This window comes from Rhamphochromis longiceps, linkage group LG13, assembly GCF_057381845.1.
Source record: "Rhamphochromis longiceps isolate RC_006_pf linkage group LG13, R_longiceps_female_GT1.1, whole genome shotgun sequence".
In the NCBI taxonomy this organism is placed as follows: Eukaryota; Metazoa; Chordata; class Actinopteri; order Cichliformes; family Cichlidae; genus Rhamphochromis; species Rhamphochromis longiceps.
This window is the reverse complement of record NC_140569.1, coordinates 11,277,908-11,290,076: the sequence shown is the minus strand read 5'-3', so window position 1 is coordinate 11,290,076 and position 12,169 is coordinate 11,277,908. Positions and strand designations below refer to the sequence as shown.

At 38.6% G+C, this 12,169-nt stretch overlaps 1 protein-coding gene across 6 annotated transcripts in view; it reads left to right on the top strand.

The window, feature by feature from the left end:
* Positions 1-12,169, top strand: part of cep170aa (centrosomal protein 170Aa) — a 39,250-nt gene that overhangs the window by 6,314 nt on the left and 20,767 nt on the right. For all 6 annotated transcript variants that reach the window (XM_085427602.1, XM_085427601.1, XM_085427599.1 and 3 more), the window contains exons 2-7: positions 3,442-3,501; positions 4,041-4,180; positions 7,590-7,679; positions 9,892-9,973; positions 10,458-10,513; positions 10,612-10,837. In XM_085427602.1, coding sequence (XP_085283728.1) covers positions 4,076-4,180; positions 7,590-7,679; positions 9,892-9,973; positions 10,458-10,513; positions 10,612-10,837 — 559 coding nt within the window. In that variant the 5' untranslated portion in view covers positions 3,442-3,501; positions 4,041-4,075. The remainder of the gene's footprint in view (positions 1-3,441; positions 3,502-4,040; positions 4,181-7,589; positions 7,680-9,891; positions 9,974-10,457; positions 10,514-10,611; positions 10,838-12,169) is intronic.

Below are 12,169 nucleotides of genomic sequence, written 5' to 3'. Positions count from 1 at the left end.
TACAGGCTATAAATGCAGGCATGCAACCACGCCCTTAGAAGTACTAAGTTTGGCTCTTATCATAAGACCATGTGGAAATGAGTGTGACGAAAGAATGAGTTGTCTCTCTGTGCTCATCCCATCTCTTTCCCCTTCGTCCTCTCCCTCTTACTGTCTGTCGCTTCGTTTGCGTAGGACATATGTGTGTGTGATGTCTCTGTGTGTGATGTGGTGCGAGTCAGCTGTCATGGTTGTGCCAGTTGATGTGACATCTGGAAAGTTAGAGAGGAGAAGCAGATGAGTGTTTTCTAATGGTTACCCAGCTGTTGCATCATCCTGGAACGCACACTCCAGCCAGATGCTACGTGGAGAGTAGCAGGCCAGTACCAAAAAAAAAAATCATATTAGGTGATGCCAGTAAATAAACTAGTGCTCACTGACATCACTTCCTGCCGCCCTTCAGCCAGCGTTTATGATTGGGTAATTCATGTCAAAGGAGGAGGTTTGAATTGTTGAAAGGATAAAAGGCTATTTGTATAACTTTTTCTGGTCCGAAATACATACGAAATACAAGTGCAGTTAAATTGGATTTTCCAAAAGTCAGCGAGCAGCCTCGCTATAGATAACAAATGTTTTTTAATTCATTTCAGCCTATCAAAAATCACCTAATTGTGCTCTGTGGATGCAAAGATGAGTGTCTGCAGCGAGGGGCGCTGCACATGCTTCCTGTATCTCCTCTGCCATCTCCTCTATACAAAGAATTCACAGTCATCTTAGAATAATCCTCCTGTTTCAGTCCTTGCGGATGTGTGTGTGTGTGAGATTGAGTGCGTTGGAGATAGTATAAGTGCAGGTCGGGGGTGGGGAAATTCCTTTCAAAACCCATGAGTCACTATTCCTCCTTATTAGCCCTAGTAGAAAATGCTGCTGAAAACGTGCTACATCGCCACTCCAGTGTTTACATATATAAACAATGTGTTTAAATATGTATCCATCCATTCACTTCCGCTTATCCTTTTCAGGGTCGCGGGGGGTGCTGGAGCCTATCCCAGCTGTCATAGGGCGAGAGGCAGGGTACACCCTGGACAGGTCGCCAGTCTGTCGCAGGGCTAACACATAGGGACAGACAACCATTCACACCCACATTCACACTCACATTCACACCTAGTGGCAATTTGGATTATCCAATTAACTTATCCCCACAAGTTTGTTTAAATATGTAAACAATGAAATATTTTTGTCCTTCTTTTGGCTACACGTTACACATTAGTGCTTTGTGAATTGCCCATGCAGTGCCTTATATTGCATGATATGTCAGACTAGCTGTCCAAAACACAAGGACTTTTCTAATATTTCTAATATTGTTATTTGGATGCACTCGCACTCACCGTTTTTATTATAGAGAAGGAAAAGACTACATGCAGAACTGATAATATTTCCCTCTCAGCTGTGTGTCCTTCTTCAGACCTACCACTGCATTCCTCCATCTGTGCTACGTCTTTCATGTGTAATAGTGAGAAGATTTTTTTCTTTTTAATGGCACCATAAAGGAGACTGGTATGGATTGCATCCAGACTATTTAACCACATTCTCATTAGGCTTGCATTCTGATAACAGTTTGCAGTGGTTACTGAGACAGGCAGCTCTGTGATGCTTTAGTTACAGTCGAGTAGGAAACCAAAAACAATTATAGTTCTGTTGCTAGGTTTGGTTGCACTAGTGGTGTATCCAAACACCATTATCTGTAATATCTGCCACATAATGTTCACATGTACCTGCAGGTTTGTCAATACAAATTGTGCCACCTGTTAGCCAAACAGGTGGAGCATGCAATGTAAGCAGAACATCATTAGTTGGAATCTGATCATTAGCCCTGGTGCTGGATTTAATATATGATAATAATCTTATTTATTTTGCAGATGAAAACATTTTAAATTAGTTTACTTTTATTTTAACTTCACAGTTAACATGAGTTTACTATACTAAAATAAAAGGAAGAGAAGTTATGTTAAAAAATAACACTTAGCAACATGACTTGGATGGGTCTCAAGTGAAACCTTTTCAACTTTGAGGTGAGCTAAAAGTTGCAAAAGGACTAAAACACCTCTCCGCAGAAGTGACCAATACAAGCTGTGCAAATCACTTTATATTTGGTTGGTGCTTAATACTTATGTTTGCTCCTGATAATTGCATGTGAAAATGCAGAGAAATCATAAGTCAGATTTAGTGATTTGAGAATGTAATCACTGTTGTCAAAATGTGACATCTTCAAAAGTGCTTCTCTCTATAGCAGCTTGTTGCAGCACATTACTTGTATTTGAGTACCTACCAAGTTTCTAAATTTTCCTATTAAATCTTTCACTCAGCATGTAAAGCTGTCAGATATTCAGAGTGGTCACTGGAATGAAAGCTGATCTGTTTTACATCAGAGACAGCTGCTGACGATACAGTCCTATTCCCAACCCATATTTCCTACAGTGTCATGCAAGAACTGAGGTGTGCAGTTGATTAAAACTTTACCCAAGAGATTATTGAGTTGGTATACTAAGTACTTAAAAGGTCAAGTGAGCAAGAGCTTAGCTCAATAATCTTTAATTCCCACTCTGATGGGCTTTTCTTGGCACTTTCTACACATGACAGAGAGCTCTGGTTATTTGAGTGCCACTTCAAATTAATGTCAAAAGCTTGGAAACTTATTTTTAATTTGAAATAATTACTTAGGAAATGTTTTAGAACCGTCCAAACCCCACATGAACAACAGTATGTTAAAATGAATTTCATAGCTGGTACAACATTAGTTACAGCTAAAATTGAGTTTAAAATGTCCCTTTAGTCTCATATTTTACACCCTGTTGCTTATTCAGACAGGAACAGTCACTCAGTCTGTTGCTCAAAACAAACTTCTAGCATGCTCAATCAGTTTAAAAATAGGTATAGAGGTCAACAGCCCATCAGTTAGATCTCCTTAATGCTGTAGTTTCAGGTCTAGGCAGTTAGAAAGTAAGAGTGGCTGGCTTTGACCTCGTTTTCAGCTCATCTGAAGGAGAGCAAGGGGAGGAGGGAGGCAGGAGGGAAAATGAATGTCCTGATGGGCCGGCCAGCCAACAAATCTACATCACTTCCTCCTCTAACATCTGGCAGTGATCAAGGCAGGCACAGAGAGAGAGAAAGAGAGAGAGAGGATGTATCTTACTGGCTGGCCCAGTGTTCATTTCCAGGCGTAGACAGAGGCATCACATTGCAAGACCGCCCACTCGATCTCATTCCCCCTTGGAGCAAAACAAAATGAAGATGGAAAGAGTTGTGAAAGACTTTTTCTCATCTTCTCTGATGTCGTCATGATCTTTTCTGTCATATGAGGTTACCAATTTTCCATGATGATAGAAAATCTATGATTGCCTGAATCTGTGAGAATAAATGAAAAAGAAGAAAACAAAAATGTTGGTTCTTCATCTTTTTCAGGATGGCGTAGCTGTGTTTTGCTGTCAGTGGTCAATCTGCAGTGAGCTACCTGGAGCAGAGGTGTGTAGTAGAGTTCACCAGCATATTTCATTCAAATTATGACTTACTTTTGCATACATTCAGATTACATGTACGTTAATAAAGAGTTCTGTTTTTGAATACTGTGGTGCACTGATAAGTTAAACCTTGATCAGTGATCTCCACAGGGTATGGTAACAAACACATTTTTCATTCTTTTTTATTACAATCTGTTATTTTAAATAATACTGTTGGTACAAAACAATTCCTCCCACTGTTGTTTATATACTGTTTTTATAAAAATTATCTACACATATTCGTAGATTTCATTTCTGAAATATGATGTATCAACATTTATTTAGACGGTAAGACTTAGGTTGATTCTAAGAAGAGGTGTTTTCTTGGGGGGGGGACTGGCTCTGGATTATGAGGAAAAATGCCAGGATTACAGCTGTAACCTATGAATTTGAATTCTATACAAATATTTTTTGCTGAGTGGGTAATTTGGTGTGGATTCAACCACATCTAAAATGTGGTCACCGAATAACAGTTTACTTACACTTCTGCATGTTTCTTTCCAGGAGGTTTGCATGAGAGGCTGCTGCAGGGTACAAAGATGAGCGTGACCTCCTGGTTTCTGGTTAGCAGCGGTGGGACTCGCCACCGACTCCCACGGGAAATGATCTTTGTCGGCCGGGATGACTGTGAGCTCATGCTACAGGTAAAGACATTTGATATGCCTCTTTTTTTTCACTGAAAAAAGCCCCAATAAAACAATCGTGTTTGATTTTACTGTTTAGAGATCATTAAAACTGCTGTACACATAGATTTTTCGCAGCCTTAGAAGTAAGCTGCGGAGTTCACATTGACCTGTTTCATTGGACAGTGCAATAACTGTACCAAGGATTGAACAACAATAGCACACAATGCTCATGCTGCTGCTCTTAAAGTAGCAGAGGTTGATTTATATGTCTGTATGCTGATGTCGCTGCAGCTGTGCATGCATCCAGAGAGACCACGTGCATGCTCATGTGTACCTCTGGTCACTGCACTAATAATAGAAAGTGGGGCAGATACCTCTTGAGTTAGATCTTTTCTGATGTGTGTTGTTGTGGATAGAGTATTCATCCATGGCTACAGGACTCCAGTTATGACATTACATTTTTAGAGAACTTTTCACTGCCACCAGTGCCTGTCAGAAAGTATGATTGTCAAAAACACATTTGTTTAGGACTCACTGATCCTGAGTCAGCAGACATTTTCTGTTCACTGTTTACATTATGCATCACACATACGCTTCTGTCTGCTTTTAGTTTCTGTTTTCAGTACAAAACCTCTATACAACACTGAAAATTAGATTTTCTGTGTGTAATTTGTATTAGTTAAATGATAAATGTTCAGATAATCAAATCTAATTTTCATAGTTTAATAGTGTAGATTAGCTAATGCTAAAACACAAAGGACTCTAAGCGTTATGTGGCTAAAATAATTTAGATGTCATGCGTTGAGTGAAATGCATATGAAGCAGAGACTAAAGTTGAGATACATATGTATGTGTGTACAACTTTTATGGAAAAATATTTAAAAATGATATGTTATAAAACAAACTCGGTGATATCTTACTAATGTCTTTGCATCCATAAAACTTGGAAACTACTTGCTGTTCAGATGGTATCGTATTACGCCTTTACAATCTGGTTTCTCACAGCCTTCAGTGCTTAAGTAATACAGGTTGTTTGCTTTGCTTTGAGTTGTAAAAGATCTCTTTCTTTTCTTCAAGTGGTTTCTTAATGTGTTTTTGATGACCTGCATGTCTTCGGGTTCTGTATGTGGATTGGATGTGGATTTTTCTTTCTGTGTGTCTTCTTGTAATTCTATCCCTCTGATGTGTTTGGAACCAGAGAAAGATAAGGGAACTATTCCAAGTTACAGACATTGGTTTTGTGTACTTGGACAGCACATGAGAAGCGGCTTACAGTTACCCTCCATGTGACTGTTTTAACAAGCCAAGGCATCATCACATGGTTTAAGGCTGCTTGTGTCATGCACCAAATAAAACTGGAATGCACACTCACAGATAGAATATCAAAATACAAGTGAATATATGACAGAATTTATCACACAGTTGCTTGAGTGGTCTGCGTAAGTGTTTTGTAGATGTTGTGTTGTCAGCTTGAAGAATTGGCTTGTTTTTCCCATCAGTCATACTGTTTGTGCTACATTGCTTTTGACAGTCATGGTATTTGCAAACTAAGGATAATGATCCGAAGCGCCTAGCTCTTATTTTCTTATTGAACAGAGAAGGTGTTTAGTGAATAGAGTAACACCAAACTATGATATTAATTTAACCTCTACAAATGATTTTTCCTGAATTAAACATTTTGAGGACGTGGCTTGGCTCTGCATATGTTCTGTTGGTTGTCAGTGCGTCTGAGTATAGCAGCATGAGTCCTCTCTCCTGTACAATGAGCAGCTCAGCTGGTCTCTATCCTGTTTGATCTAGCCTAATCTCACTAAAGTAATCGCTTTCACAGTTGGCCCTCTGGAGTTGCTTCCCTTGGTTTTACTAAGCCTTGCAGCTTTATCTTAACATTTTTTCTTCACCACGAGCATGTTTCTTTGTTTAAACAAGGAGTGAATGGCTTATAGGAAAGTCATATGAGAACTGAATATCAGATTCAGCTCCCATAATCAGCACTGGCTGATTTCAGTGGAATAAATTCACTATTGTCTGCCTTGCTTCATTGCAGAAATGACTTAGTCTTTGATTATTTTTAGTCATTATTAGTTCTATTTGTAATGTTGCCCAATGTATCTGTTACTTTTATAGTTTCCATCCTTTGTATTTGTCTGCCCTGCCATCATTTGTTTCACCTATGCTTGATTGTTTCCACTTGCATCTCGTTGTTACCTGTGTTTCGTCACCAATCGCCTCTGTGAGTATATACAGTCCTGTTGACATCTGTGTCTTTGTGTATTGTTATGGATTCTTTGAACACTGCCCTTGGGCCCTCTTTTCAGTGACATCTGCATTGTTAAAATTTTGCATTCAACAGGTTAGTGAAAGAGGTTCTGTGGTTCCACAACCCTAAAGCCCTTAGACGAGCCTGAGTTTATGCTTGTGCACATATTTACCGGATATAACATCTGTATTTGTCAGCGTTGGAGAGGTTTAAGGCTGGCAACAGAAATGTGGTCACTCCCAGATGAGCTAATCATTGAGAAATGACTTGCCTACTATCAACCCCAGATCCAGCAGACTTTTCAATCTCAAACAGTAAAATTAAAATGGAAACATTGACATTTCCACACAAAATAATTCCAGGTTGTCCTGCTTTATTTGCATTTTTATAGATTTAGGGTTTTGCAGTAGATATCTGACTGCAGCAAATTTGCTAACCAGTCAGTGTCATTGCAATTCTTCAGATACATGAAACATTTGTGTGGCACTGGTACATGAGACATATTTACCAAATTCCACAGCATATTTCTCTCCGAGGCTCTTGCCATCTTTTTTTTTTTTTTTTTTTTTTTTTTTAGCTATGCAGAAGGTTGCAGTGTTTCTACTGGAAATTGTTTATCCTCCAAACAGCCTGCTTAAAATCAATATTTTACCTCCAATCTCCAGTTACTATTCCACTGCTCCTCTTTTTCTACTTTGTGTGTGTGTGTGTGTGTGTGTGTGTGTGTGTGTGTGTGTGTGTGTGTGTGTGTGTGTGTGTGTGTGTGTGTGTGTGTACAGCTGTGTACAAATGCAAATGATTACAAAGAGCCCCGACACAGACATTGAAATACCTGCTGATATGCTTAGAGTTGATATGATAGTAGATATCATATGCAGTAACCCTGATATTTACCTTCAGAGTTACATTCTTGACATTGTCATGGATTCTGATAATTCCACAAAGGCTCCGGTTCAGTGACATACAGTATTCTAATCGTTTATGTAAGAAACAGTTACTGTCCTGATGTTTAGTGTGAATAACCTGTGAATCTGTGCTGGAGTGCAACAGCAAACATGAAGAGTAAAGCCAACAATCACACATTATTTTGAGGTCCAGATGTCAATAATCACATTAACAGCTGTTACCACTTGCTAATGTTTTGTGTTTGTTTCCTTTTGTTTGAAGTCGCGCAGTGTGGATAAGCAGCATGCTGTCATCAACTACGAGCCTGGGACTGATGAACACAAGGTTAAGGATCTGGGCAGTCTGAATGGGGTGAGTACAAACACCAAAATATGCTAAGGACAGAAGTAAGCATCAAGATAAAAAGACTAGAAGAGGATACAGAGTCAAAAAGCAAAGGGAAAAGGGGGAGAGGATGGATGACAGATGGGGAGGAGTAAGATAATAAAAGGATAGAGAGAAATAGAGAGAGACCAATAGATACAAAGAAACAAAACATTCAATATAGTCAAGTTAAAAGTAGGAGAGATGGAGATGAGGTCAGAGATTTGTTTATTTCTGGAAGTCATTGGGAACTTCTTTTCTGCTGCTAATCAATCACCTTGTCAATCAAGATTCATATCAAGGCTTGGATCAATTTGAATCTAAACCCAATTATGCAAATTGCTGCTTAAGGGCAAACTCTGTGATGTGAACATGAATTAAGGAGTCAATTTGCCAATTAAACACATCTTTAGGACCTGTTTTCTTACCTTGATTGATTTAAATAACTCTCCCTAAAGGGTTTATGAGAAGACAATGGAAGAAAAAAGCTGTCAGTGTTTTCTGATGCTACTTGAAATACACATTGTAAACATGTGAGCTGGCAGAAAGAATGCTATTGTGGAAGATGAAATAAAGAATAAGCATTATAAATTTTTGTTATTGCACGAAGTTTTGTGAATTTTTAATAAGTTTGTTGTAGATGCGTAATGTTTTTGGGTATAAGATAAAAGATGTGTGGAGAAAAGCATAATTATTTGCATATTTAGGGTAATGGATAGTGATACCCAAGTTGGAATAGATTAAATTGGTTCATACCAAAATTCGAGCAGTACATTCATCCCAAAATACCACATAACAAACACCATAATTGATGTTAGCATGATGCATGTGAGAATTATGGGGAACACATTTATATTCGTTTTTGTAATTCTTGGTTTCTCTGTCTCTTTGACTCAGTAAAACTTGGTTACACGCAGCTACCACATGGCGTTAGTCATGTGTAATGATTCGTACTCAGTCACAGCCCACCAGATTAGACACATATGCACAATGCCCCTCACATCCTCTCTAGCTCTCAGACAGGAAGCCAGAGTCAGAGCCGCTTCCTGCTGTGTCATTAACCGTCCAGCTTCTTTGACGGGATTTAGAGGAAGTTTTCTCCTGCTGAGTCAGTGGATATACTGAGGTTTGCCACGGTCTGAAAAGCTATGTTTGGACAGTGTCACCATTTACTGTCTTTCTGAAGTCATTTCATAGCTGTGTTGTTGAAATATTTGGATTTCATCTCACTGGAGAGAAGACAGGAATGTTTTATTACAACAGCAGTGCAAGTGTGATAGATTTTCATTGGCTATCCAGTGAAACCTGATCTTTCCCAGAGCTGTACAGTAGAAAAAAGGGTGAAAGGGTTGTGTGGGGATATGAGAAGGAGAGAAATGGAAAGCAAAACTCCAAACAAAACAAAGAAATACAGGATTTCATTTGCTTTGGCATTTGATCCACGCTATCCAGACCAGTCGTGGTTCCTATATAAGAAGCCCCGTTGACTATATGAAAGTTTATTATTGGTGTTTAAATCTGTCGGATTGGTTTATCCTAGCTTCATAATCCTAAAACTGTAAACTGTTTAGGCTGTTTAGACTAGAGCTGTAATCTTAAGTTGATTATTTTATCACTAGAAAATTAATCTGTTGCTATTTTGCTAATCGGTTAATCATTTTATCCATCCATTAGTTTAACCTCTTAACAAGCTAGAGACATAGATGGCTGAGTGATGTATTTGTTTTTGCAAAAATGCTGAACATCATCTGTTTTTAGCTTACTTTATGAATCTGAAGCTTTGTCATGTCCTGTATTGAATGTTATTAACCTGAATATCTTTACATGTTGAACTGTTGGTTAGACCAAGCAAGCTGTAAACTCTATATTGTGTATATTGTGCATTTTGCTATTTATCGTACTGTTTATTTTAATCTCTGTGTGCAGCGCTTTGTGACTACCTGTCTATGAAAAGCGCTTAATAAATAAACTTTACTTACTTTACTTACTGTCCCTGCTGTGAGCTTTTGTGATTTATAATGGCTGTATATTAAAAAAAAACATTAAACATTAGGATGTTAATTGTTGATGAAAAGGAAATAAATATAAAGAAAGAAAGATGTCAACCATAGTACTTAAAGTACTAAAGCACATGTTATTTTTGGAATTTTACTGTGACTATTTCTTTAAATAACCGCCTTTCTGTACCCTCTCTCTGCAGACCTTTGTAAACGATGTCCGCATTCAGGAGCAGATGTACATCACTCTAAAGTTAGAGGACAAGCTGAGGTTTGGATATGATATCCTTCACTAATCTGTTCACCCCTCACACAACCAGCAATATGTTCACCATTTAGAGAACATGCTGAGGAAAATTTTTTTATTCTCACCAAGGTGCCAAACTTGTGTTGTGACCTAGAAACATAGTTGTGTTCAAAACTTGCAGTAGTGTATCAGTTCTTAAACAGTTTGTGTCATGCCCCATCACAGAAGCCAAAACAGCTCATGCCTGACACCCCATAACTTTTATCAATCTATAACAATACATAGGGAATTATGAATAATTTCTTTCAATAGATTAGCATTTTTAGATTATTATTATTTTCTAATTAAAATAGGGAAAATATTAGAATCATTTAAATTAGTTTTACTTTGTATTTTTTTAAACCTGGTTGTGCAGGTCCTTACCTCATTTGTGCTTCCCCACCTGTGGGCTTGCATTAGTGTCTGTAATCATGTCATAGTTGTATGGTGACCCGTATTTCCTTAACCTTTCTGTTTCACATACCAATCTGTTTACGGTGGTGAGAGGAGAACTCACTGTGCCTGAGGAAGCTCTAAAGGTGAGGACCTTTGTCCTAACATGATCATGTTTCACAGTTGCATTGTACTACATATATGGCTATTCATTTTATGTGTCCATTTCTTCTTCTCCCTTTAGCATGAAAAGTTCACCATTGGCCTCCAACTCAGCAAGAAACCATCGACTGGTGAAACCGCTAGCACCACAGCCACAACCAAATCTCCCAGTAAGACCCCAACAAAGGCACATAGATCCCCCAGCCACACTAAATCAGGGGAGAGCAAAGTCACGGATGGGGTCACTTCCTCCAAAGAGTCATCTGCCAAACCTGTGGACACTCACAAAGCTGAAGAGAGGATAGGAGGTAAGAGACAAAACAGAAGTAAATGTGGAAAAGTAAATTAGTCTGCTGTTTCCTTAAATTTACAAATTTCTCTTATGAATAAAGATATCTTCAGTGGAATTTTAATTTTGTGGTGATCCAAAAGTAGCCCTGGGACTGAAATAACAACAAAAGCAATACAAATGTTTAGTAATGGCTTTATGCTGATATTAACAAGTAGAAAATGTATGTTCTGATATATAGTTCTGCAAATACTCTCTAAAACCTCTAGATGTAATACCACAGTTTCAAAAGCAGTTCACTGAATTTTTCACTTTCTACAACCCTGAGAGAGCAGGCTTTATATTCGCATTCAGGCTTCACATTCATGTCATCATTTAGTGCAGGGGTGGGGGAGCTCCAGGCCTCAAGGGCCAGTGTCCTGCAGGTTTTAGGTGTGTCCTTGATCCAAAACAGCTGATCTAAACAGCTGAATTACCTCCTCAACATGTCTTGAAGTTCTCCAGAGGACTTGTAATGAAATAATCATTTGATTCAGGTGTGTTGACCCAGGGTGATATCTAAAACCTGCAGGACAGCAGCCCTTGAGGCCTGGAGTTCCCCACCCCTGGTTTAGTGTTTGTGTCTTTTTTTGTTGTTGTTGTTGTTGTTGTTTTTTGTTGACGTTTTTTCCCAAATAAGGAAACCTTTTTTAAAATAAGAATATTGTGTAATTTAAGTGTGGTAGGGTTAGGCCAGTAGGGGGTGGACATGGTCACAGGAAAAATTGCTGCCCGGCGCTGAGCATTATCATGAAGACGGCTTACATTTGAGGGTGTCCCTAATAAGTGACATCAGTGGGCATGTTGGGGTGCTAGCAGTGTTTCTGGTTAATCTCCAGATGTTAAAACAAGGCCATAGAGGGCTTGGGTTTACAGACAGCTTAAGCTGTAATAGGGTCAGATTGAATGAATAATGCAAACCAACATCCCAGCTCTGCTGTCTATAAAATGCAGTAAGATACACAGACACAGAAATAAATTTGGACCTAAACAGGCAACGATATACACTCAGCTTTGCATGTTGCCTGATCTTCCACTCAGTTTTTAAATAACACTCATGCTGTTTTTCATGAGGATGCAATCTCAGTGTTATTGCTTCAGTACCAGACCTCACCCACATATTATAATTTACAGTAAACATACGTTCAGTAGTTTTTATATAGATCAGCCCTACTCACTGTAAACAATTTGGCACTGAGGATCTATAATTATCTGGATATACTGTGTTTAAACTAACACATCGCAAGGTGAAGGGTACTAAAATGAGGGGAAAAGGCATAAGATGAGGAAAGAATGCAAAGAACTTGACGAG